The sequence below is a fragment of the Meriones unguiculatus genome, chromosome 3 (assembly GCF_030254825.1).
Source record: "Meriones unguiculatus strain TT.TT164.6M chromosome 3, Bangor_MerUng_6.1, whole genome shotgun sequence".
Classification (NCBI taxonomy): domain Eukaryota; kingdom Metazoa; phylum Chordata; class Mammalia; order Rodentia; family Muridae; genus Meriones; species Meriones unguiculatus.
This window is the reverse complement of record NC_083351.1, coordinates 129040110-129067853: the sequence shown is the minus strand read 5'-3', so window position 1 is coordinate 129067853 and position 27744 is coordinate 129040110. Positions and strand designations below refer to the sequence as shown.

General features: G+C 38.9%; 1 protein-coding gene across 1 annotated transcript in view; it reads left to right on the top strand.

Annotated features, from left to right (window-relative positions):
• Positions 1-27744, top strand: part of Oxct1 (3-oxoacid CoA-transferase 1) — a 129486-nt gene that overhangs the window by 67931 nt on the left and 33811 nt on the right. Inside the window, exons 8-13 of the mRNA XM_060380530.1 lie at positions 3485-3592; positions 4746-4860; positions 5753-5847; positions 8077-8125; positions 15903-15975; positions 16581-16656. Coding sequence (XP_060236513.1) covers positions 3485-3592; positions 4746-4860; positions 5753-5847; positions 8077-8125; positions 15903-15975; positions 16581-16656 — 516 coding nt within the window. The remainder of the gene's footprint in view (positions 1-3484; positions 3593-4745; positions 4861-5752; positions 5848-8076; positions 8126-15902; positions 15976-16580; positions 16657-27744) is intronic.

Sequence of the window (27744 nt, the reverse complement as noted above, 5' to 3'; positions counted from 1 at the left end):
ATTTCATAAGTTTAGGGGAAACTAATTGGCAGAACCAGAAAAATCAATAGTGATTGTTTCCTCTTGAGATTTCTAGTTTCAGTGAGAACCACTCACCCCCACTCCCTTTTTATTGTTTTCCTGGATCTTGCTAAAGGGTTAGTCAAGCAGACTCATTAAGAAGCTGCTAATTCCAGCAGATCTGAAGACCAGACAGAATAACATTAGGTATAGAAAAGAGCTCACATTACTGTCATCAAGATAATAGGGAAAAGGTTTCTATGGTTTGTTTCCTAATGTTGTAATTGGTTTTTACAGCTTTTCTGTTTTCTCTTACCATGCCCCGTGAGTTAGGTACACATCTAATTGTGAAATCTCTTACATGCTTGTATTTCCTAGTTTGGGAAATCATTTATTTAGAATCTCTTTCATCTTTTGAATGCGTAACATTTATGAGGGTCTGGGGATAGAATTCAGTAGCAGAATATGTACTTAGCAATTGTGAGGCCATGGGCACCTTCCCTAATCCCCAAATGCTTTCAGGTTTCTCCCCTTTGAAAGGGAAACAGAAATAACTTGTACAGAGCTAGAAATACCTGTCAGTTCATGAAGCGCTTGCTTTGTAAGCATCAGGACCTGAGCTCAGTTCCAATGATCCACATTTAGCGCCCCCCCCATCCTGCTTTTCCTCTCCCTGCCACCCCCTCACCGCCCCATCCTGGACAAGATGAATGTTTGCCTCCCACCCTGGGGGGTTGGGAGGAGAAGACGAAGCAGAGCTTGTTGGTAAGCTGGCTGAGCTACCTGGTCAGTTCAGGTCAGTGAGAGACTGCTTGAAAATACAAGGTGGGCAGCATTTTAGGAATGACACCTGAGGTTGTCCTCTGGCCTCTGCAAGCAGCCCCCTCCCACAGAAATGACTTATACAGTTACCCAGAGAGAGGAATAATTAGAATTTCAGTGAGCTTCTGCTTCTCATAGGTCTACACATGATTGTGCTGAAATGAAATGCTAATTTCCCTGAATTGATCCATGCAATACATAAGTGTCCAAATATCTACCCATTTTTGCAATTAATAAGTTTATCAAGAAAGAAAAAGAAGGAAAATGATGTCATTGTATTGAAGCATATATATATGTATATATATATATGTATATATATGTATGTATATGTATTTGATTGTAAAAATCTTGTATTTTTATGGAAACATTAAATTGTGAGATGCTATTCAGCATTACAAAAGCATAAAGCTTAGTTAATTCTGTTAGGACATGTAATATGTTTACTTCTATCAATACCCTATGATTGACCATTGATGTTATAATACTGTGGTCAATATTTGCTTGAATAATACACCTTCATTTATATCCTCAGTATATTAGAAACATGTTTTAAAAGTCAAGAACTTCATTGAAGGCTTAAATTGAAAATGTGAATGAACTATAAAGGTTTGAAGTTGCAATGGAGTTCAAACTTAGCAGCAATACTTAGCTGCTCAGAACTACTTCTAGCGCTTTTTAACCTGATTCCCACTCTGTGGAAAGAAAATCAGAAGAAGGATCAGAGAAATGGCTAAGTGAGTAAGGTGCCTTCTGTAGAACGTGCCAGCCTGAGTTTGGAACCCGGGAAACACATAACAAAGTCAACGGTGGCAGCACATATCTGTGATCCTTGGGACTGGAGCTCATCAGCTAGTTGGCCTCACCAAACTGATGAGTTAGAGGTTTAGTAAAGAATCTTGTCTTAAAAAGGAAAAAATAATAATAATAAGAGGTGGGGGAGATCAAGAAAGACAGTTTCTGGCCTCCATATAATATGCACATAGTGCATTTTTACCTGCACTCATACATGTACATGCCCTCACAGACATGTGCATGCATATACAACATGCAGCGAGAGAGAGAGAGGGAAGGGGGAAGAGAAAAAGAAAGAGGAAAGGAAAGATGGAGGAAGAATGGGAGAGAGAATATGAATGAGCGTAAATGAGCATACCATAGTACCAGAAAGGTTCAGAGGGGAATACAAGAGTACAGGGCAAGAAGTCTTCCTGTCATCCTCTATTGATGGACATGGAGCCCCCACAATGCCCTATCCCTCTTGCGTGTTCGCAGTCCATCCCTACACTCACTCTACTTGGATGTCTGTGGGTAGTGTGTGATAACTGAACATCTCCTGGAACCTGTGCCTCTCTGGCAGGAGCCTGGTGGAAGATCAGGTAGCAGAGTAGCACAATGAGGACTTGACTCCACAGACTTCTGGCTAATTCCTTTAATATTGTAGATGGCAAATTCAAAAAGAACTCTCCTCATTTAAGTAGGTCAGCTCATTTAAGTAAATAATTATTTGCTTTCGGCATTGTATTAGATTTCTGTCACTATAATAAAAGATTTGGTAATTACCTCATGAGGAGAAAAGGATTATTTGGGGCTATGGCTTTGAATTGCTCCTTCATGATCAGGCAGGTCCATTGCCTTTGGGCCTCTGGTGGGGCGCTAGATGGTAGCTGTTAGGGATGTGTGATGGGACATCCGCTTACCTCAACTGTGGCCAGAGAGCATAGTGCACACATGAAGGGGATATCATCCATAAATGCTAGCCCCCACTTCAGTGACCCAAGGGCTCCCCAACTCTGCATATGGACCATGAGAAGCATCTAGAGTCATGCCATAGCACGTATGACATCCATTATATGCATCTGTCATGAGAAAGCTAATTCTTTAACCAAAATTGGCTTTATCCTGAATTTAATGTTGAGGTTGTTTTTTCTTGATTTCTTGTCATTTTTAGTTCATTTATATTGTTGTAAAAAAAAAAAAACTTAAAAAAATGAATCCTAAAATAACAGACTAACTTGGGGACATTTTATGTTATTGCAAAATGCCTGTAAATGACTGTTTCGAATTAATTTGACTATTTCTAATTATTACTTAATAATTCCTTCTTGAAATTTCTATATTAAAATCAATTATTCATTTTTGAGTGAAATAATTTCGACGATTACAGTTTTGTCACGATCCTAGGAAGTGAACAACAGGAGTAATTAAAAATGGCTGTGAATGGAGTTTGCATCTATATTTAAAAACCTCTTCAATTGACCACACAGATGTTGTTACAGTTTTGTGTCTTTGATATGATAAATTTCTCATTAATTTTAAGGAGTGTGCTTTTGAGCTTTGCATTACTGAGCTGCAATTTATGAAAGTGCAAGCAACTGCCCTGAAAATTTTGTTGAATTTATAACCAAAGTTCTTTTGAAAAAGGCTATATTCTGCTGTCACTTTGTGTCCTGAATTTTCACTCAGATATATGGATTTTAATGTCTGCTCAGTTGTGGGTCTAAAAAGTATGATATACATTGCATGTACTTGTATAGATACATATGTATATTATTTATCCTGTGTTTAAAGCTGTATATGAATTTGTATGTTTTACTTTTAAAAACATAAACATGTTTATTTTAAGCATTCACTGTCTCACTTAACTTTTTTTTTCCTTTTCCTCTAGGTTGAAGAAATTGTAGACATTGGCTCATTTGCCCCAGAAGATATCCACATTCCAAAGATCTATGTACACCGCCTTATAAAAGGAGAAAAATATGAGAAGAGAATTGAGGTAATTTACAGAGCTTTGTTGCCTGTCTGTATGGATCTGGTTACAGGAGACATGTTTCTTGAGCCATTCCAGGTGACAGAAGGTTGGAGCCGAGCAGTATTACTTCACATCTTAAGTAGTAGCTTCCGGTGTCCTTTGGAAAGGAGCTGACTCTGTGCCTGCCCAGACTAACAGTGTCTCTACGTCTTATTATTTCATAGGCTGTCATATCTGCCAGGATTCTGTAAGGGTTGTGATTTATGATCCCTGATTTTGGAAAGCTGTCTTAGAGGACAGGGGTGAATAAGCGGCTCTTGGGTGGCTTTACCCATCTGGAGTCTTAATGCTTACTCATAGCTATCTAACTGTCTTAAAATAGTTTTGTACTTTTATGGAATGAAGAAAGAATGTAATTTTTTAACTGGCTTTGAGTTCAAGGGTTGAGTAGTAGGAGGACCGGGGCTTTTCTACAGTGACTGACCTAGCAGATCGAAGCTGATGCCAAGATTCCAAAATTCCTAGACTTTAGCACCATAATAGACATATAGCAGGAGATATTAGGAATCAGAGTGAAAGGCAACATGCATTCCCAGACTGCTCTCAGGAGGCCGGAGAGCTAGGGTAGGATATTTACCAACAGAACAGTCTGTTTTAAGGAGACTCAGTGATGGAAACTGTTCCCTGGCTGTTTGCATGATTCCTTCGATGCACACATCGCAGAGCCAGTCCAGACTCTGCAGGTGGAAATAGGCAATTGGCAGCAGCAACACCTGGTAAACACATTCTGACAGCCCCAGGAAACAGATGTCCAGGGCTATGTTGTTTCCTTTATTCAGACTCAGTTTCTGAACACCCGAGGAGACTTCAACTGTCAAGTCTTAGGTAGAACAGTGCAGTAGTCAGAATGACAATGACAAGGGGATTGTTTGCTTCACAGTGCAAGCACATCTGTCCTTCTCTTCAAACAAATCTGACCTGTCCTATTTACTTCCTAAAGAATGTTCTGTCATGAAATATCTTTCATGTATTCTTTTCTAAAATGCTCCATTATATTGTAGACTTGCCGCCTACTGTTAATGAGTGTTTTTTTTTCCTGCAAATTTTTATATTGAAGCAATGATAAAGTTGAAAGCAGATCTTGAACATGAATGCTTTGTTTCTACTTACTTTAAAGCGTTTATCGCTTCGAAAGGAAGGAGCTGAAAAAGCCAAAACGGGTAAGCCCGGAGAGGATGTTAGGGAGCGCATCATCAAGAGAGCTGCTCTTGAGTTTGAGGATGGCATGTATGGTATCCTTTATCAGTCTCACGATTCATAAAGACTTCACTGTCACTAGAACCTCTTCAGAGTGCCACTGTTTTTCTGTTAAGTCAGTTCTGGTGAGGCCTTCTCTGAGAAGTGACCGCGTAGCGTAGCAGAGGACACAGATGTCTGATGTCCTTCTTCTGCCTATGTTGAGAAGAAGATCAGCCTCATGACATGAAGGACAAACTAGCCTTGACCTGCTTAGATGTGGAAGGGACGAGGTCTCATGCCCTCAGATTGCTCTTTGAAGTTTCATGGTGCATAGCTACTTCTCTGGCCATAGAGCGTTTGCTGAAATGCATCCTTCCCTCCTTCCTGGTTATGTTCAGATATACATACCAGTGAACATTACTCTAGCCATCAAAACAACTGATGGACTTTAAGTGACAATTTGGTCTGATCAGGATTTTTTTCTTTTAAATTTAAAAATGATTGGTTTTTTTTTTTTTAAATTTTAAATCGTCTTTCTTTTTAGAGAGGGTTTTGTATAGTAAAAATAGCTTTTAAGCAAAACACAAGCCATGCTTAGTAATGTCAGTCATTAATATATTAATCCAGGCTTGCTAAACACATTGATGAAAATGAAGTCTGACTTATATTATTGTTAAAATAGATAACCTTGGTTATCTTCTGAAGTCACTCCTTTGATCTTTGTGAAAAAGCACATTAATGTTAATGGGAAAATGGAGACTAATTAGAGACTTTCTTTTCTGAGAATTGTCAGTGAGTACGCAGAGAGTGTTTGGAGAATTTATTCAGTTATAATATTCATAACAATTTCTCTCTAAAGAAGACTCTTGTTCTGAATTATATGTGCAAAGACTTACAGCTCAGACTCCACTCCTGCTGCACTGTACCTTAACATCTTTCTCCCAGCTAACTTGGGTATAGGGATACCTCTTCTGGCCAGCAACTTCATCAGTCCAAACATGACTGTTCATCTTCAAAGTGAAAATGGAGTCCTGGGATTGGTAAGTTGACAATTAAGCCTTTCTTTATGAACTGTGGCAAATGATATTTGTAGTAGCAAATATTATATTATTTATTCATTATAATTTTCCAGTGTTTTATTATTTCTTAGTACACTTTTGCTGTAACCACAATAAAATTATTTATTCAGGAGAGTATATATCCTATATGGGCAATATGCATGATGACCATAATACTTAGTAGATACTTCGTGGTTTAGCCATCTCATGGTCATTTTCAGAGACATAAAAATGTTGTGTGCCTGGATAGAAGCAGATTTCTATTAATGTCAAAAACCTGTACCTTTGTAGAACCTCTGAGGTTGTCTAGAGTGGTCAGCTTTTTGATTTTGAAGACAGAAAAAGTAAGTGTTTGTGAATTATTCACATTGAATGTTGAAAGAGCCCTGAAATATTAGGTGTCAGTTCTGTTCATAAGAGAGTTTCCAGTCCCTCTTTTGGAATATATTAAAAATTTAGCACCAGTGTTTACTCATTCTTAACTCTCACATCTTTTCTTTTCCCTGTTAGTATATGTCATGATATAAAAGTGCTTGGCTCCATTCAAGTCAGTAGAGTTACCTTATAAAAAGGAATATGAGATTAGCTCGAGGATGTACCTTGTACCTCAAATATAACAGAAAACATGTGCATGGCATGTGAAGTACTCATTTTGATCCCTACCAAAACATACGCATACATACACATGTGTACATGCGCATGCATTCATGCACACACATTCACACACAATTGTATTTTTAAATGTTCTGCACAGAAGAATGGAGCGAGGGGATAATGATGCCCATGAGTAGGCTAAAATTAGAATTCTAAATTTAGACCTTCAAAGTGTTGTATACCAAACTGAAAGGGCTGCTCTTCCAAGTCTTCGTAGCCAAACAACACATGTGCAGGTGGCATTCACGCTCCTACCAGAAAGGGTTGCAAGTATGTTCAACCCGTGGCCCACCTGTGGCCCACAGGCTCAGTATGGGCCAAGATAGCTATTAATGGGACCCAACAAAGGTCACAAGCTTAAATCATGAGAGTATTATTGTTTTTCTTTTTTATTGTTGAAAAATTCTCAGTGTATGCTTTTAAAAATTTTAATTTTTATTAAAAATAGATTTTCTATACAGTATATTTAGATCACAACTTCCCCTCTCTCAAGCCTTCCTAGATGCTTCATACAGCCTCACACAAATCCACATCCTCTCCATTTATTATTAGAAAACAGGCAACTAAAAAATAAAACTAACTCAAACACAAAAAAGAAAGTACAAAAAACACATACAGATGCAGACATACACATGCGCGCGCGCACACACACACAGAAAAACAGCATGAAAGCACAAAATATCTGTAAGGCCAAAACAAAACAGACAAAGCATTATGAGACCAAAAACAAACAAACAAACAAAAAACAACCCTTCAAAAATATTATTGAGTTCATTTTCTGTCAACTGTCTCTACTCCTGGGAATGAGACCTTAAATCTTGTTTGTACACCCACTTATACTCTGTTGAGAAAACTTACTTTTTTTATGGGATGGTGGTGGTGCAACCCTTTAATCTTAGTACTTGTGAGGCAGAGGCAGGTGAGTATCTGTGAGTTTGAGACCAGACTGGTCTACAGAATGAGTTTTAGGACCGCCATGTCTGTTACACAGAGAAACTGTCTTCAAAAAACAACTAAATAAACACTTAATTGTTTCTTTGTGAGTGGTTAATTTGGGATAGCTCCTTCCAGAACCTACCTCCACAACTCCATACTACCTTTCTCTTTAGAAAACAAACAGGAAGTACTACATACACACACATATATTAAACAAGCAAGAGTAAAATTAAACAAATAACAAAGAAAATACTAGAAATGTAGGCACACACACACACAACTTGATTGTGTGGTTCTTCCATGAAGTTTGTAGACAATATTGTTATGGTAAAAATATCAAAAGACTTGATCGGGCTTGATAGCTACATGCCTGGCATTAAAGAATTACTTTCCTTAATGGACCAGGAATTTTTAGGAGCTATTTCTCACATTCTTAGTCATAATCAATGTGAGAAAGACTTATGAAAATGCAGCAATTGATTTTGAAAAGTTTACCTCAAGTCTTCGGATGGTAGCTTTCTAGAGCTTCAGGGAAGGTATTTAAATAGTTTCAGTATTTGACTGGGGGAAATGTGATTCTGTTTGTTACTCACTGAATGTGTGCTGTGCTGTATTTGACAGGGCCCCTACCCACTAAAGCATGAAGCTGATGCTGATCTCATTAATGCAGGTAAATTCACTTCATATTTTTCAACATTTTCTTTTGCTAGTGTCCTGTTTTGGGTCAAATATCAGCAACAGTTTGATTCCAATTTTGTCTTTTCTTGGAGAGAATTCACCGTATTTATGACAGGAGAGAAATGTGCCTTCTAGTCTTTGAGATCACTCTCATTCAGTCTCAAATGCAATAAAGGAGGAAGTATAGGTGGAGGCACACTTTAATGGCAGAACATCAGTGGGTTAGACAGGGTCCTGCCTGTAAACGGAGAACACATCCTTGCATGGTGTTATTGAAAAAAATTCAAAGATCTGCAGATTACCAGGGTCCGGACAGCAGGAAGGACACTCAGAAATGATGAGGAAGTTCTACAGAGATTTAGTCTACTTTATCATTAAAGGGTGGTGGCAGGAGAGGGCCATCCAACAGAGAGTGTGGCATTTAGGTTAAAGACCACCACCAAATAACAGTGACCTTGGTGAACTAAAGATATCCTCTGGCGTCTCCTTCTTGGGGTTTCTTTTGGCCAACTCCAGGGGGAAATATGTTGGGCTTTTGTGGATAGAGAAAGTGGGAGTGAATGCATAGCATCAGGCTGATGTGCTGGGGTTTTGATTGTAGACAGTGTTTACCATTCTCTACTGTAGGCCTTACTAGCATGAGGGCATCCTCTAAAGATGGCATTGCTTTAAGTCTTTACCAGGCCAACGAGTTCATGATCAGGATGTGAGCTTAACACAAGCGGGGAGTTTCTTTGAGTTGTATTCTCCTCCACTCCTACAGTCATGTGCTTTGCCTTTTATTATCAGCCTGCTGAATGTCAGGGACATGACCTGTATTGGCAACCTAGAGAATAAACAGGTCAGGCCTTTTTGAAAAGGCAGCTGTCACGATGCCTGAAGTAACATTGCTTTTCTGTTTGCCTTCGGCTCATCTTTGTAGTAGAGCTCTTAAGGAGTTAATTTCTGTCTTAGGAAGATTTTCAGTGCCTTCTGTATTCATTCTTCCCCCACAGAAGTATTGTTCGTTCTTTGCGTTCAAAAATAGTATGTGTAAGTCTCAGAAGTAATGCAAGCTGAACATAAAGGCCAGCTGTCAAGTAGAATTGATGTCTGATGCTTGGGATTTTTGGAAATTATACATGTTCCGGTTGAGTGTTTGAATTAGCTAACACAGCTCTACTCTGAAATGCCCAGTGTGGTCATGCAATGACATTTAACCAATGCTGTACTTGAATTGTACCATACCCTTTCGCAGTAGCTCACTGATCTGTGAAAATATTTGCCACCTGCTTTAATTAACGTATTATGTTCATTGGTTGTTTTAAAAAATGAATAACTCCATTTCCCAAAGCCCATTTTCCTGGGGAGAGCAGCTGATCTTTTCAGTCCCAATGTTGGAAGGGAGGGGTTTCCTACTCTGTGGAACTTCCAAGTAGCTCAGTCCCAATGGGCTACCAGTTCTCAAGTTGTGAAAAACCACTGTAATCTTAACATGCCCAAGATTCAATCCTTAGAGTCTGAACTCCCACCATCTCGTTCCTGCTCCATGGCTCTGTCCTACACTGAGTTATACCTGAGGAGAAGCTGATTTTAGAGAGGTGAAGAAAGATGGCAGCATGTATATACTATGAAAATCTGATGCAAACCTACAATGACTGTGAAGTTTCTAATAATTCCCATGCTTTTGAGTTTTCATTAAATGTAAGCTCTTGCATGTTTCCCTATCAGTGCTGTTTTCTTCTTTTAATATAGAAGTTATGCCTTTTTAAAAAAATAATATTTATGGAAATTGCTTTAAAAAAATCACCTTATATACTTTGTGGTCTATGAAAAGCCCCACCATGTAACTTCTATGCTGGCCATTTTGAAAAGTCTCTTGGGGGCATTTGACACTGTCTGGAAACATTTTTGACTGTTACTTCTGGGAGCAAGCTAGAGGCCAGAGATCCACATCCTGGAACACTGCCACACATCCTGAAACAGCTAGACCAGCCTACTCTAAGGTCATCCTCCATTTGTGGGCTTTGCCACTTCTGGAGAATCACAGGCTTGCACACTGAAGTACAGGCAGTACTCTGCACTAGGCTCTCTGCTTAAGACCATCCCTTTATTTTTGTACTTAGCCTTTGAATATACTGTGGGCTCACCAGATTCTCTCCATCGCTATGCTCATAATTTACTACCAGAATGTGTTTAACACTCCTTCATATCTTGACTCATTGGGCCACTTCCAATACTTCCACAGGATAAGAATGTTCCTTCCCCTGAACCTACACTATATCGAGTGTTTCCCCTAAGCACCCATCATTTTGCCTTGTAATAATTTCTTTTCCTTGCTGTATTATAAGCTCCTTTTCCCCTTAGGGGATTGGTTCTTCAAGTCTCCGTGTCCATAGTGTCAGCATGACCCATGACTCTTAGATCTCAGCCCGTACTACCCACATACTGAATTAGAAACTATAAGAGTAGGAGGCAGCAGCAGTCTGGATATATGTAGAAGTCTCCATGTAAGTCTGATGGGTATTCATGTTTGAGGAACAGTAGTATAGGGTAGTTGAATTTTGTTTGTAGCTTTGTTCAGTGCTCATAATAGTTATTTACTCACTATTGAATTGTGAACTGAAGGACTAGGTAAGGATAAAATTAATACACTTTCATGACAAAGTAGTGAGAGAAGATTTAGATGTACACACAGAAAAGATTTGTTTGATATTTTCATATACATATCAGTGCATTCTGATTACTACCTTCTCACACCCCCTTTTAGCTCTTTTTCATCCCTGTCATCTCCACATCCACTGTTCTCTGCCTCCCACTCCTATTTAGGACTTTTGGTTTTGTTTCATGATCTATTTAATTTAATCAGGATCACCTGTGTGGCCATTTGACTGGCACTCTGGCACTATCCATTGGAGCCTGGTGGGGTCAGCAGTGGGCATACAGCCGAAGGCAGTAACTATGTCTCTCCCTGAATGTTTTAGTAGCAAATAGTTCAGTAGTGAGGGTTGGGGTTTGTGAGCCCTCCTCCATCCATACCTGACCTTTGGCAGGGACATTCTTACACAGACTCAGTATAGGAATGTTCAGTTGCTGTGAGTTTATGATTAGAGTGGCTGCGTCCTATCTGCAGGATACCTTTTCACAGCTCTTCTTCCTGTCTTCCAGCTTTTACATTCTTTCTACCCCCTCTTCTGCAGTGTTCCCCAGAAGTGATGGTATAAATGGCTTGTTTAGGGAACACTAGTCAGCTGTCATTCATTCTCAGCACCTTGTTCAGCTAGGAGTCTCTATAAGAGAAAAGCTTAGTGTAGCATTTGTTGGGTCCTTTCTGTTGTGTGGGGTTGGGTGCTTGGAGAGGGTCACAGAATGGAGCAGGAACCTGGGTCTCTTACCTGGTGCTGGATGCCTGTAAGGTTTTGGATCAGAGGGCAGGTTATTGTTTTTTATATTGATTTATTGTTAGAATTATTGACCAGTTCTGGATTCTGGATGTTGCATTAGAAAATTATGGATGTAACATATATTTCTTTTCATTTAGATATTGGATGTCTAAAAATGATTGTACCTAAAAGTGTGTGTGTGTGTGTGTGTGTGTGTGTGTGTGTGTGTGTGTAAAATTCTATTTTTGGATGTATTGCCTAAAGAAATAAAATAAAGATGAAAAATCCCCATCTAGAAGGACAAAGGGGATGGACATTGGAAATAGGAGAAAACAAGAAACAGGACAGTAGCCTACCACAGAAGGCACCTGAAAGACTCTACCTAGCAGTGTATCAAAGCAGCTGCTGCGACCCATAACCAAGCCTTCGGCAGAGTGTATGGAATCATATAAAGGAAGGAGGAATTAGTATATCCTAGAGGGGACAGGGAGTCCCACAAGGTCCAAATATATCTGAGCACAGGGGTCTTCTATGAAACTGTTTATCCAACCAAGGACCATGCATGGATATAACCTACAACCCCTGCTCAAACATAGCCCATGGTAGCTCAGTATCCAAGTGGGTTCCCTAGTAAGGGGGACAGGAATTGTTTCTGACATGAACTCATGAGCTTCCCCTCCCTCCTGAAGGAGGAGCAGCCTTGCTAGGCCACAGATAAGGACATTACTACCATCCTGAAGATACCTGATAAGCTAGGGCCAGACTGAAGGAGAGGAGGACACCCCCTCTCAGTGGACTCAGAAGGGGGCAGGGAGGAGATGAGGGAGGGAGGGGAGGAATGGGAGGGAAAAAGGGACTGGGCTGCAGCTGGGATATAAGTGAATGTATAAAATTATTTAAAAATTTAAAAAAAGAAATAAAATAAGCAAACCAAAGAGACACCTGTCTATACAGTCTTTGTTGCTGTACTATTTACCACAGTCAATAAAATGGAAACAGGCTGAGAATTTACCAACTAATCAACATGTAACTAACATACATAGTAGAATACTATTAAATGATAAAAATTGATGTTCTGTCATTTGAGACAATTTGGAATATGCTAAGCAAAATAGTGTCAGGCACAGAAAGAAAAGTCATGTATATTATTAGTCATATGGGACCTAAAACAAAAAAATCAGTCTCATTGATGCAGAGAATAGCATGATGGTTCCCAGTGCATGCAGAAGGCAGGAGGAAAGGCTAACCAGTGGGTAGTAAGCTATGGTCAGATGACAGTTAGGAGTGCTGATATGCACAGTAGGGTAATCATAGCAGTGATCTACTATAGGCATCAAAAGCTAAAAGGGGGTTTCATGTTTTCATCAAGAAATAGTCAGCTTTAGAAGAAAGGTAAAAATGTTTCTCTGGATTTGAAAATTCACAGTATGTACAAACCCATAAACGTGGATGATTTAAACTATTTTTTATTTTTTGAGATTAAAATATAATTACATCACTTTCCCTTTCTCTTTCCTTCTTCCAAACCTTCTATGTATTTAATTTTGCATATATAAAGTAAACATATATATAAACATATATATTCATATATAGATATGAATATATAACATATATAAACATATATATATTCTCACACACACATACACACACACACACACATATATATATATACATTCAAAATAAATAACATAATTACAAATGTGCGTAGGTAGCCACTTCAAAAGAATATAACCCTACTTTAGAAGACACATGCGTTCACTAGAAATAAATAGTATAAATAAATGAAGATGTGGGTATTTAACTTCACTTCAGAAGAGAGTAATTTATAAGGCTGCCTTTGAAGGGGCCAGGGTGCTTTCCCATGAGGGTTGTTCTCAGCCTTTAAATAAAATTATGCTTTGTACAGCTTATAGAGAGCCAGAATTCTCCTTATTCATCTCAGGATTTCTTACAAAATGATAATGATAATAACACCAATAATAATAATAACAACAATAGGAGGAGGAGAAAACACCTCCTATGTACCCTCAGTGGAGAATGCCTTTTGGAATTCATTGTGATTTAATACTCAGAAAACAAAGACTTGGTATGTCTATGCCTGTTTGACATCCTCTGCAGTTTTCTCCCATGACTCTCCACCTCACAGAACCGGCAAGGATCTGACTGTGCCGGATGGAGATTGTGCTTTGATGGGGTAGCTGTATTGTGCATGTCCTGAAGCTTAGGGATCATGCAGGCTGTCTGAGAGCCTTACTGTATAAGTCAGCTGTGTTCCTTTGCAGTTATCCCTGTAGGGATGGCAGCTCAGGCTCTTTTCTAAATGGTTTGGAGAGAGCGGTAATAGTGATAATGATGACAGTTGATGTTGTGGAGCTGCTGCTTTGTGCCAGGCTCTGAATGAGGACTTCACATGCATTAGCTCACTTAATCTTCCAAGTCTTGTGTGCTGTCTAAAAGCCACTTCTAGCTACGCCAGAAAGTGTTTCCCAAAGCGGTTCAGTTTTATGGTACTTTGGAAGATGAGAAAATGTTTCCATTATTTAGAATCAAACTCCCCCAGGCAATAAATATTGCAGTACGATATAAATAGGCTGACTTTTTTTCCATACTTGAGCTGAAGTGGGGGATATTGATGAAAGAGTTGGCTTTCAGCAGTCCTTGAGGAGCGGTCGGTATGGCTAAGGTACATAGCTGGGCGTGGCCAGACCTCTTCTCCTGATGCTTCTAAGAGCTTTCCCTGTGTTCTGACCTCTCAACCATAGCTTCTCTTTCTCTTCTTAGCTGTCTTAGGGCATTGGAGCAGAGGGTGGAGTATCCTGAGACAGTAGTCTCACTTTAGTTCCATGGTTTTTTTTTTTTTTTTAAGCATTTTTCCAATGGAGAGCATATGATGTTCTGAAACTCTGGAAAAAAAGTAGATCACAAACAAGATAGACAACTTGGGTCTGACCCAGGCATTGGTAGCGTTAGCTAGTGTGCTAACTGAATAAACATGGGCATTTTATTTATGTAGTTATTATTAATGTTTGAAACAGGGTCTCCATCTATAATCCTGGCTAGCCTGGGATTTGCTGTGTAGACTGTGGTGATCCCTCTGCTTCAGCCTCCAGGGTGCTGGGATTATAGGCCTGTGCTGCCACACCCAGCCAAATGTGGCTCCCCCCCATGTCTGAACTTATATAACAATGTGTAAATTTTTGAAGTCTCACCAAGAGAAACTCTTGGAAATAAGTATTAAATGTGTTGAAAAGTATTCTCTGATTTCATGGCAGTTTGTAATTGGGCAGAAGCTCACAGCTTATAGGAGCCAGAGAATAATGATGGATGTATATTATGCAAATGTGAGAAGGGAGGGTTAGGCTTAATGATAATAAGGAATTAGGTAGGTCCTTTATATAGTTCATTTATTTTTAGTTTAGATTTTTCCCCATAATTATTTGTTTAGTTGGTGTCTTAGTTAGGGTCACTATTGGCTGTGATAAAATACCATGACCAAAGCAACTTGGGGAGGAAAAGGTTTATTTGGCTTATGCTTCCATATTACTGTGCATTATCAAAGGAAAGCAGGCCAGGAACCTAGGGGCAAGAGCTTATGCAGAGGCCATGGAGGGGTGCTGCTTACTGGCTTGCTCTCACACCTTACTCAGCCTGCTTTCTTATAGAACCCAGGACCACCATCCCAGGGATGGCACCACCCACAATGGACTGGACCCTCCCCTATTAATCACTATGTAAGAAAATGCCCTATTGGCTTGTCTACAGCCAGATGTTGAGGCGTTTTCTCAGTGAAGGGTCCCTCCTTTCCAGTGATTCTAGCTTATGCCAAGTTGGCATAGAACTAGCCAACACAGTTGGCAAGTGAAAGTAGTATATATAGTAGTTTATATTCAGTGTTTAACATTTGGTGTTTTGATTTGATACATGTGTGCATAGTGAAATGACATAATCAAGTTAATAACCTTTTATCACCTCACAGCTGCCATCTGAGGTTCCTTTTCTAAACCCATTTCAAATGTTCAGTGTGGTATTTCTGCCTGTAACCACTGTGTTGTCTGTTATATCCTCAACATGCTTTAGTCTGTAACTGCAAGTTGTCAGCGTCTAAAGTGGCAACGCTGGAGGGCATCGTATAGACTGTAGAGGGTACTTTGCCTGTAGAGAATTTCTGAGCAGTAATTCTGTGAATGCTGGTTGTTTTCACTGTGCATGGACAAAGCTAAAAAGTGTCAATGACAAAATAGGCTTCTTCTCAGGGTGGACAGTTGCTGCCTTATGCAAATGCATTTTGGCTGGATTGTAGTGTTAGAAGCAGAGATGGTACAGACCTCTCTGTCCATAGTTGTGATCTCAGAGGTCTAATGGTCTCCCCACCCCACCCTGAATTCTGTCTTTTTTGTGTGCCTTTAGGAAAGGAAACGGTTACTGTTCTCCCAGGAGCCTCATTCTTCTCCAGCGATGAGTCATTCGCAATGATTAGAGGGTATGTAATAACGTAGCTCCTCGTGTTCACACACCATGTGAACACGAGCCTTCACATGGTGTGAGTCATCCCCAGAGCCCATGAGCCAAACTCTGAGGCACAGTCCCATTTTCCACAGTCCCATTAAACGAGCACAATTTGCTCAGCTGCAGAAAGCTGCGAAATTATTCCCATGGAGGGCTGGGCATGGACAAACCTGCCCCACTACCTTGAAAAGAAACCCCTACATGAAGTTTGCACCTTTGTGCCAGCTCAATTGGAATAACATCATAAGGTATTCCCAGCAAGTGAGTTAGGCTCACTTTCCAACTACCCCTTGTCTCTGAGATAAGTCACCTTCCCCCTCACGGAAGGAAACGAGATTCACTGTTCACACCTGTGTTTAGTTTGTTTTTGGAGACGATGTAGGCTATAATTTTTTTAAAAAGAACTCTTCATGGTTATTTTTTTGCACCAGCTTAGAGCTGATCTATTTAGAAATCAATTGTAGGGAGAGGGAAAACAGATGCATTTTGGGGCCCAAGATTATTTTAATTGCTGATGCTTTCAAGCAAAGGGGGTATAAAGCCTGTGAAGTTTGCTTTATATTTCTTTTTCTTTCCCAGGGGACATGTCAACCTAACAATGTTAGGAGCGATGCAAGTTTCTAAATATGGTGACTTGGCTAACTGGATGATACCTGTAAGTAGACACTTTCCATTCTTCTGAATTATGTTGAGTTAGAATACTTTCAAAACAGTAAGGAAAACCCTCAAATGGACCTTGAGCATCTTTGGAATTTCTAGCAGGGGAACGCAGCTACCCTTGACCGGAGACGGCTCCTCTGTTTGGGAAGGTCATCCTTTCTGACCTAGCACACAGCTTTAGGAGGGACAAAGATGGAGCAGTGAAGGAGGAAGGGGACACTTGCCTAGCCAGTCAGATCAGCTGAATCAACTCTGGCGTCAATGGGGTGACAGATGTGGCAGCCAGAGCTCAGGGAGTCTTTTTTTTTTTTTTAAATATATTAATTACAGTTTATTCACTTTGTATCCTAGCTATATCCCCCTCCCTAATTCCCTCCCAATCCCACAGTCCCTCCCTCATCTCCTCCCATGCCCCTCTCCCAGTCCACTGATAAAGGAGGTCCTCCTCCCTTTCCATCTTACCCGAGCTTATCATGTCTCATCAGGACTGGCTGCATCTTTAGAAACTAAGCATGGAAAAGGTTCTTTGATATAGCCCCATGTTTATGGTAATGAAAGTTGGCAGCATTATTTGTGTTTGAAATTTTTTTTTTGAACCTGGCAATCACTTCTTGACCTGTTTACATGTGATATACAATAATACTGTTATCCTCTGTGACTAATGGCTGTAAAGACCGTAAGGATTTGCTTTTGAGATCAGTTTGAGCTTCAGCTCCACCCTTTACAAATGATACAGTCTGGGACACGTTTTCATTAAGAGTGAGTGGTGAGAAATTTAGAAAGCCCTCCATGAATGAGGCTATTATGTCCGTCTTTAATGCTGTGCCACAAAATATTAAAAGAGCTTATCAGCCTAAAACTAAACTGACTCAACCAAGACATTGCCACAGAACCCATAAAACCTGTTTAGCCTAGGTTCATAGTCAAGGGCCAAACTTCAGATGCTTCCAGATACATTTTTTTCCTTTGTTGGTTTGTGAAGTTTTAGTAAGCAATCTATTTCTGTTTGTCTCAAAGATTTAGGTTGATTTATAAATTTTAGGTACATTTTTATTAAAAAATCTGCCAGTCCAGAAGTTCGAAAGTTGAGTTTTTTATAGCATTTTCATTGCCTTTTATCTTTTCACTAAGCATAATAATTTTTCATTGGCTGAATAAGTCTTGAGCTCTCAGCAGCAAGGCATCAGCATCAATCATTACCGTGTCAGAATATAGTAAACACTGAGACTGCAAGAAGATGGCGTGGATGCTATTTGTTTCATCCTTTAATATCTTCTTAGTGTTGCTCCCGTATGCATAGATTTTTAAACAGTTCTGCTCTGAGTATCCAAAAAGGGAAAATTTGACAACAGTACTTTGCTCCTTCCCATCCCCTGATCAGCGTGATGATGGTGAAACCCCAGATGAGCTATGAAAACATGGAAGATGTGCAGCTGACAGAATCTACATTTAGGTCTGCTGTGGTGCCTTCCTAGTGCCTATTTTTAGAAAACAGCTGGCATAGATTATTGACTTATGAAGGGAAGCAGATGTGGATGATCATCTAGGAGAGCTGGTTGCTGAAAGCATAAAATAGCTGCCCAGAGAGGAGAGCTATGTAATGTGTGTGGTACTAGAGACAGAGGTCCTTGTAGTACATGCAGGGCATAAATGTTCTCAAGGCTGAGGAGAAATGGGATTCTTGATACTTGGTTTTTTCCTCACATTTTTCAGTCTTTGTACATTTGAGAAGCAGAGACCTAAGTTAATATATGTATATATGCACTTTCTGTGCCAATTAGAAACTTGATGCTTGCATAATCTACAAGAGCACATACAACACAGTGTGTGAATGTATCAGCCTGAGGCTGGTGCTAGGTTTCTTCCTCGATCACACTTTACTTCCTGAGGCAGAGGCTCTCACTGCAGCCGAAGCTTGTCATTCCTCTGGTCTAGCTAGGCAGCATGCCTTGGGTATACCCTGTCTCTGTTTCCCCAAAGCTGGGATTACAGGCAGGTTGTCACTCTCATATGGCCTCAAGTGGATGCTTAGCGCCTGAGCACTGGTCCTTATTCTTCTAGGATCAGTAATTTATCCACTGAGCCACCATGCCAACCCTCTAAGTTATTTGTTACAGCACTTTACTTGGATACCATGCTTGCTTACGCAAAAATAATTTTATCTTTGTGTGCGTCTGGAAAATATTATGTTGAAAAAAATGTTCCTTTCCTTAATTCAATATAAAGTCCTGGAATACTTTGTGTCTCTTTGATGTTAGAAGCTAGAGGGATGTTAGAAGTAGAGGGAAATCTGTTCCTCTCTTCTCTCTCCCCTCTCCAATCTCCCTTTTCCTTCTTCCTCTTATTTTTATGTAGAGAGACTGAGCAATGAACGTGATGTTTGCAATAATATATTTGGCTAATGATGCATTCCCATGACTGCAGCAGCCTCTTCTCATTAAACAGCCCACTTAAAAGGAGGAAAACATTAGAAATGATAGATGAGACCTCCCAGACACCCATTATTAGGAATATGACAACTAATGGAGCTGCTGCGATGACTTAGCAGGGAATGAAACCACAGGGCTGATGGCAACGCGACCCTGCAGCTAAAGGCTAATGATTCTTGAATGCTAAATGTTATTAAATCGCTGAATTTGACATTTCCACTTGGTGAAATTGTCGCTTCTGACTTTATTCTTTTGGTGTAGAAACCAGCTTGGTCAACACTTTAAATTTTGATAAAATGGAATTTATATGTAGAAACACCTAGCTCTAAAATTTCCACACTGTCTTTGAAATATTTCTTTCAGGTTTTTTTCATATAAGGATTGATTTATAGATCACAATACCGTTATCCCACCTGCCAGTAAGGAATTAAGGAAATAATTCTCTACTATTCAATTACATAAGGACAGAAAAACCCACTGTATGTAGAGAAGTGAGGTGATTGAATCCATGTTGCAAAAGTAGTTGTTGGCTGCTCGAGAATTATTGATTATTGGTCTTAATGCCTTCACTGTCAGTGTCTTGTTCAGAAAGTCCTTTCCTGTGCCAATGAGTTCAAACCCCATTTTTCTTCTATCAGATTCAGTGTATCAGAACCTTCTAAATTAAAAGAAAATTAACTTTTTATTGATTTTTTTTTATGAGTTTCACATCATGCACTCCAGTCCTGCTTATCTCCCTGTCCCCACATATCTACCCTTCATCCTTTCAACCTCCTCAGCAAAATAAAACACATACACACACACAGCATAGATAACATCTCATCATGGAAGCTGTGGTATGTCACAGTGTTTACCTCTGTCCACGCATCTTCACTTGCAGATGTTACTGCAGTGAGTCATTGGACTGGTTGGAGATCTTTGGCTTCTGTGACATCATCAATACTAGATCCTCACCAGGCCTTCTCCCGGTTATCTTGTTGCTGCCTTAGGCCATGGAGATTTTGAAGCACTGGATCAGCAGAACTGGCCCGTTCATGCACCCCAACCATTCACAGATGATAGAGATTTCAGGGTGGGCCAACTCAGAACCCTGGATCTGGGCCTAGGTGGTAGCTGAGCTGGTTAGCATGCCTGCTCTCCCCTATCTGCACCACTAGGGTGAACTATCAAGTACTGCTCTAGCTAGGCCACCCAATGCTGCCACTGGCAGGAGACAGGATCAGGTCTCTTACTCTCATGCCCTCAGGCCAATTTACCCACACCCACGATTCCAGAGCCAGTTCCACTACACTGCCCAGTCAAGATGGGGGGCCCACTCTTCTAAATGGTGCAGCCTGCAAGGGGCTGGACCAGCTCTAAGGCTTTCATTACACCCTTGGGGCTGGCACATCTGTGCCTTCACCATCAGGCCCAGCTCCACTGTGTTGCCCGAGCAAGGTTCAGGGCACACTCTCCCAAGTGCTGTAGCCGGTGAGAGACAGGACCTGCTTTCATGACCCCAGGGCCAGCTCTCCTGACTGCCACAGGTGGTGACTGACAGTTTATGTAGTCTTATTTTGAGGTTCTTGATCCATTTTGGAGTAGAGTTTTGGGCATGGTGATTGATTCTTCTATATATAGCTGTCTAGTTTGACCAGCACCATCTGTTGGAAAGGCTGTCCTTTCCCCCAGTGTATATTTTTGGCTTCTTTGTCAAAGGTTAAGTGTTCAGAGTTGTGTGGACATAATGTATGTGTGGGTCTTCAATTCAATTTTCTTGACCAGTACATCTGTTTTTCTCTCAATATCATGTTGTTTTTGTTACTACGTCTCTGTAATACAACATGGAATTTGGGATGGTGATAGCTCCAACAGTTCTTTTATTAGTCAGGATTTTAAGTTATCCTAGGGTTGTTTTTGGTGTGTGTGTGTGTGTGTGTGTGTGTGTGTGTGTGTGTATCATCTCCATATGAAGCTGAAGATTGATTTTTAATTTCTGTACATTGAATCTATAGATTCTTTTTGGTAGGATGGCCATTTTCACAATATTCATCCTATGAATATATGAGTACAGGCAATCTTTCTATGTTCTGGTGTCTTCTTCAATTTTTTTCCAAATTTTTAAAATTTATATTAATTACAGTTTATTCACTTTGTATCCCCCCTGTACCTCCCTTCCTCCTCCCCTCCCAATGCCACTCTTCCTTCTTCCCACCCATGTCCCTCTCCCAGTCCACTGAAAAGGGAGGTCCTCCTCCCCTTCCCTCTGACCCTAGACTATCAGGTCTCATCAGGAATGGCTGCATTGTCTTCTTCTGTGGCCTGGTAAGGCTGCTCCCCGCTCAGGGGGAGGAGATCAAAGAGCAGGCCAATCAGTTCCTGCCAGAGACAGTCCCTGTTCCCATTACTGTGGAGGCCACCTGGATACTGAATTGCCATAGGCTATCTCTGTGAGGGTTCCAGGCCATCTCCATAAGTGGTCCTTGGCTGGAGTATCAGTTTCAGAAAACACTGTTGCGCCCAGACTTTTTTCAATTTCTTTAAGTTTTTGTCTTTTACTTGCTTGGTTAGAGTTAACACAATATATAAGTATATAAATATTTGAGGCTATTGTGTAGGGTACAATTTCTCAGACTTCATTCATAATTCATTTGTAATTTGTATATAGGAAGGCTACTGATTTTTGTGTGTTGATTTTTGTGTGTAAAAAGCTATTTTACTGAAAGTGTTTATCAGTGGTAGATGTTCTCTGGTGGAATTTAATTTTCTCAAAAAGAATTGTATTTGTAATTTATTTTTTTATCTTTTAGTTGTTCATCATATCTCTTTTAATTAAACTTAAAATTGTTTTTAAACTCATAATTATACTTTGGTTTCTCTTCAGATTACATAAATCCAATCCTTGGGAAACATCTGTTTTGTTGATATTCTTGTTTATTTTTGTTAATTCTATCATCTAGTTGTGGATTTGGAAACTGAATATTTGCTTTATCTACCATGTTTTTAAATATGAATTACAAACACATTTAGGTTTCCCCTCATTTCCCAAGTGCAACTAATTATACTCTGTAAGTCTTGACATAAATTTCTTATTTTTGTTACTTTCCGTATGATTTTTAATGTGTTTTGCTCTCCTTTAAAACAGTTTTCTTAATTTCAAATGTTTAGGGACTTATTCTTTTTATCAACTGTGGAATTTATTAGATTTCATTGATGGTCAAGTCCATAATTGATTTAAAAAATAACTTTGTGTGAAAATTAAATAACTTCATATTTGACTTGGCTTGATGTTTTCTACCCTAATGCTCTTTATTAGCTCTTACAGGCAGTGACTTAGTATAGAGATGTTCTAAGTAGAAATTATGACCTGAATTTTTGTTTTAACCCTGTTGCAATCAAACTGTGACTTCATATCAATTATCCCCATTTTCTGTAGTTTAGTGGGCACTGTGCAAACCCCTAACTCTGATGGAAAAAATATATCATGTGCTTTATGCATTATGACAGTTGCTAGCCACAAGGCTGTTGAGCACTTAAATTTGGCTGTTCAACTGAAGAACTGAATTTTTTGTTATTAAATTTAGATTTATACAATCAAAAATGGCTGTTGTACCTGATTGGATAGGTAAATATCTGTGAAATTAAGGTTTAGATTCAATAAATCCCCTGAGATATTATCTCTAAAATCTTAACTTTATCAATGCCTTTTAATTTAATTATTTCTAAAGAGGTTATGATATACTAGAAAGTCAGAATAGTTAGGAAAAACACTCATTAAGACATAGTAAAGTGTCAGAATGTTGGTTGTTCTGTCTAAACTTCTGACATTTTGAGATTCATAAATCATTCACAATCCATAGCTGAGCCTATGGTGACCCAGGGATTTGGCAATATGGAATTATTTCTGTAAAGGCAGTCTCCAAAAGTCAATACAGAGGTGAAAATCACATTATTCATGTTATACCTAAAACTACTGTTTTACTTTTCTATTAAAGGTTTAAAAACCCTAACATCTTTCACACATTCCTTCACTGTGTGGTTTTTAGTTTAAAAAAATCATAACTCAAATTACAAATAACTTAGAAATTTATGAAAATAACCTCACATTAAAACTTGTAGCATACAACAAAAAATATACACCGGAGAAGATAAGGCAGTGTTTGCAGAAAGGATTCATTGGTTGCTTCTCACATGCTTGTGCTTCCTACCATTTATGATACTGTTCTCAGAGCGTTTGCAGCACAGTCACACACACACACATACACACACACACACACACATACACATAGTACAGTGTGGATCAGGAAGGCCTCAGGAGCAGTGCTGGTCAGATCACAGCTATTGAAGAGGATCAGAGAGAGTAATTTACTTCATTTGAGCACATGTTATGATAACATACATTTTAAACCCTCAAAATTTTCTGATGACTTTACATAAGTGAGTAAGGCAAGCAGAGTGAGTACGAGTTTTTAAAATACCTTGCACTCATTCTCTCTCCAGACCTTTTACAATCTTGCAAAATTGCCAGTTTCTACATATTTTTCCCTATTTGTCTCTCTCTAAACTAAAATGCCAGGGATTTTCTGCCGACAGAGGTTTTTTTTTTTTTTTTTTTTAATTCATTTTTAATTTTTAAACATTGTTGTATCCAATGAACTCAGTATTCTTCATATTATTACTTGACAACTCAAACAAGTCTTTGGGATGCTTTAACAATCCTTCAAGTGCAGAGAACTATAAATGAATAAGATAATTTATATTTATATTATTCAAATATAGATATGTGAGCACCAATTTCCAAATATGTTTTGGCTGATATGCCTAATTCCTAATATTATTAAAGTTGTACATTCAGTATAAACTTTGGCTCTACATATCAGTTTTTGATATGTTTTAGCTCTCCATTGTCTCTTTAGTTTATTTCAGTGCATTTCTAAGTAATCAGAAACTGAAAACTTAATCCATAAGTAAAACAAAATTAGCTACCTTCAAAAGACATTTGTCTTTTTTTGTTTCTTTTTGCCAAAATTGGATGAGAAGTATACTTTTGCACTGACAGATAGTTTCTGCTCTGAACACAACTGCTCTCATGAGCATTGGTTTGGAGGAGACTGAAGTTTCCTAAATCACAGCCTTCAGGTTGCTGAGAAACACATGCTTTGTTTATAAGGGCACTGGAAAGTTTTATAATTTGCATCCTGAAGAATCTAACTTTATATTTAGAGATTGTCCAAGCTGAAGCTACATAGGATGTTTCCAGGCTTACTGTCTGCCTCTTAACTAAATTAATTAACACCATCTAACAGATTAGAAACAAGAAGAAAGAAAAATAATGCAATAAGCTCAACTTAATGGGTATTTTAAAATAGGAAGTGTCTTCTGTGGGGGTTCAATTACCTTTCTCTGGAAGTGGAAAAGATTTCATACCATTTTTTTTCTCTGACTTGTTTTATAACTTTATAACTAACTTAGTTAACTTACACATGTTTTCTTTTTTAATAAAGGAATATAAGAACTCCAAGTGCTTTTTATTTCCTTTTATTTTTGTGATTATAATTACAACATTTTTGTCTCTGATAAAGAACTGCTTTCATAAAATTAAGTTTATCAAATGATGTATAATATGAGCAAGATTAATCATATCAGTAAAAAGAAATCATGATAACAAAAGAGAGTAACAGCTCATTGTTGTGCAACAACGGTCCAGTTGCACTTATATTGTTTAATACCAATAATAATGTGGTTTATTTTAAAAGGTCTTAATTACTGTTTGGTTTAACAAAAGCCTTTTTCAGAAATTTAAGATGCCTACCATTGGGACAATGATGACTTGGGTGGCAAAAATATTATTACAAAAAGGAAAAGAAAAAATATCGACCCAGAATGTATATATGCAGATCTCAGAATTATGTTTCTTTTTATTTAGGAACTACCCCCATGAATGCTGGTGGCCACTCTAGTGTTAAATGTTGGCTTCTGCCAAGGGATAAAGTGAAGCTATGGCCAGAGAACAGATCTTACCCTAATAGTAACATGGATTAATGTAATTGTCACAAATGTACTTGTTCTTAGAGTTGGATTTTCTAAAGCCCTCAGAAGAGCCATCAGGAGAGCCTCCTAGAGGTAGAAATTTGAGCACTGAATCTTTGTTTTCAGTTTGATGGAAAAACAGACTGAGTCACAGGAACAAGCATTGTATGCAATTTTGTTTTTTAAGAGATTTTTAAAAATTAGGATTCTAGATTTAAAGAAAATCATCAGAGGTAGTATGGAGTTTCCTTCCGTTATTACAATCCTGTACTACCATGGTCTATGTTGGATTTGTCAACACTGAGAAGCACACAATGACAAGTTTCTGTTACATAAACATAGTTTATGTATGGATGTCTTGTCTCCTCCCATTAATGTCATCTCTCTGTTCAAGATTTAATTCAGGGTTTTTTATAGTATTTTCTTCTTATAAAATTTTAATAAACTAATTAGGAAACACAAATGCCCTAGAATGTTCATTGATCATCCTGTAGTGTTCTTTGGTCCATAACACTTTCTGCCATTCCTCATTTTTCACAGCTTTGCCTGTCTTGAGAAGTATTGCTCCAGCTACCTTGTAGAATGGCCCCCAGTTGGCATTTATCTGATGTTTTTCTCATAGTTGGTGTCATATTAGAGAAGAATAGTAGTTTTCGAAGTAAGGGGTGGAATAGTAAAAGTTTGATTAATGAGTGCTAAATTACAGTTAAATTGGAACGAGAAGTCCTTAATTTATTCATGGGACCTTCACTCTATACAGCAGTATTACACTATACTCACAAATCTAGGAAGGACTTTGAAAGTTTTTGTCCTAAAAAAAGATAAATGTCCTTCTCTGTGGCCTGGCAAGGCTGCTCCCCCATCCGGGGGATGCAGTCAAAGAGCCAGCCACTGAGTTCATGTCAGAGTCCCCTGATCCCCTTACTAGGGTACCCACTTGGACACTGAGCTGCCATGGGCTGCATCTGTGCAGGGTTCTAGGTTATCTCCATTAATGGTACTTGGTCGGAGCATCAGTCTCAGAAAAGACCCCTGGGCCCAGATATTTTGGTTTGTTGCTCTCCTTGTGGAGCTCCTACATCTGGGATATAAAATGAATAAACTGTAATTAATATAAAAAATAAAAATTTAATTAAAAAAAGATAAATGTTTGAGAAGACAGATGTGTTTAAGCTGACTCAAATGTTATACGGTTTGTACATGTTTTTAAATGTTACACCATTGAAATGTACAGCTTAATGTGGTTAGTTTTGTTTGGTGGCAGGGTCTTGCTGCAGAGGCTTCACTTGTCTGGAATTCATTATGTAGATGAGGCTGACTTCAAACTTGCAGTCATCTTCTGCCTGTCTCCCAACTGCTAGGATTATAGTTCTGTGTCACTCGCCTGGTTAAAAATAAGTTTAACTAGGAAAAGAAACAGTACTGGATAGGTATAATGTCCTCACATTTAGAAGCAAATGGTATCACATGGCACACTGTTTCCTTCATCACTTGGTTGTCTAGGTTTGTTCAATAGTAAATACTACTATTCCCTTTTCCTGCATTATTCCTTGGTAGCAGTTCAGTTCATCTACTCCTCCTTCAAAGTCTAGGAGAGTAATTGCTGCCCTTTGAAGGGAAGGTATAATTGTAAGAAAAACACCATGACTCTCTCTGCTTGGAACTTCCTGAGAGGAACCTCACTTATTGATGGCAAGTCCCTTCTATCTATACCTAAGGTCAGGCTGGTTAAACGACTCATTGTTTCCAGAGACTGAGTCATCATTAGATGGACACCAGTTAAATAGAACTGTCATTATATTCCCTGTGGAGGGAGGACTAAGGCTAGAGATCCAGTTCAATGACCAATGCTAATGACTTAATCATTTGCATCTACATAGTGGGACTTTGGTGTTTAAAGCTTAGGCGTACAGAATACAGCAATGAAGGTAGCATGAACCTAGCACAGAGGCTCTGCACTGTATGTGCCATGCCTTACTCTGGGCATCCCTTTCACTTGGCTCCTCTTTGGGTGTATTTTTATAACAAAGAGCAGTAAGTCACATGCTTTCTAGGACTTGCTGCTCTAGCCAATTACTAAACCCGAGAGGGGATGGTGGGAGCTGCTGACATCATAGGTGGGTCAGCAGAAATGTTAGGAGTTATTATTTGCAATAATTGTCTTTTGAAGAATGAGAAGGTCATTGTTGTGGAACTAAATCCCTTCCCTGTGGGTGTACACTAACTAACACCAGATGTTTGAAGACAGAAGTGTATTGAATTGTTGAGCACACAGCAGGTATCAGAAGACTTGGAGGGCTTTTGTTATGAAGAAAGTTTTCATACATTTGTTGTCAACAGTATTGAGTTTAAACAGGAGGTACTGTATGTTTTTTAATAATTGTTCTAGAGAGAGAATGTTCTTCCTTGGTATTTATCATTTGATTAATTCATTGGTATCAGTATGTTCTGATACAGTTTGGTTTGTAATGCAATACTGTGTTACCTTTTTCTTACTCTACCTGCTCAAGCTATCCTCGCTGGTAGCTGTTTCATTTTGGCTCGCTCTTAGATCTTTTTGGAACACTCCCATTTTTATCATTTTTTTGGTGAGTGCTTCTGGTATTACAAAAGATGCTTGTTTAATTGAACAGTCATTGTTTTTT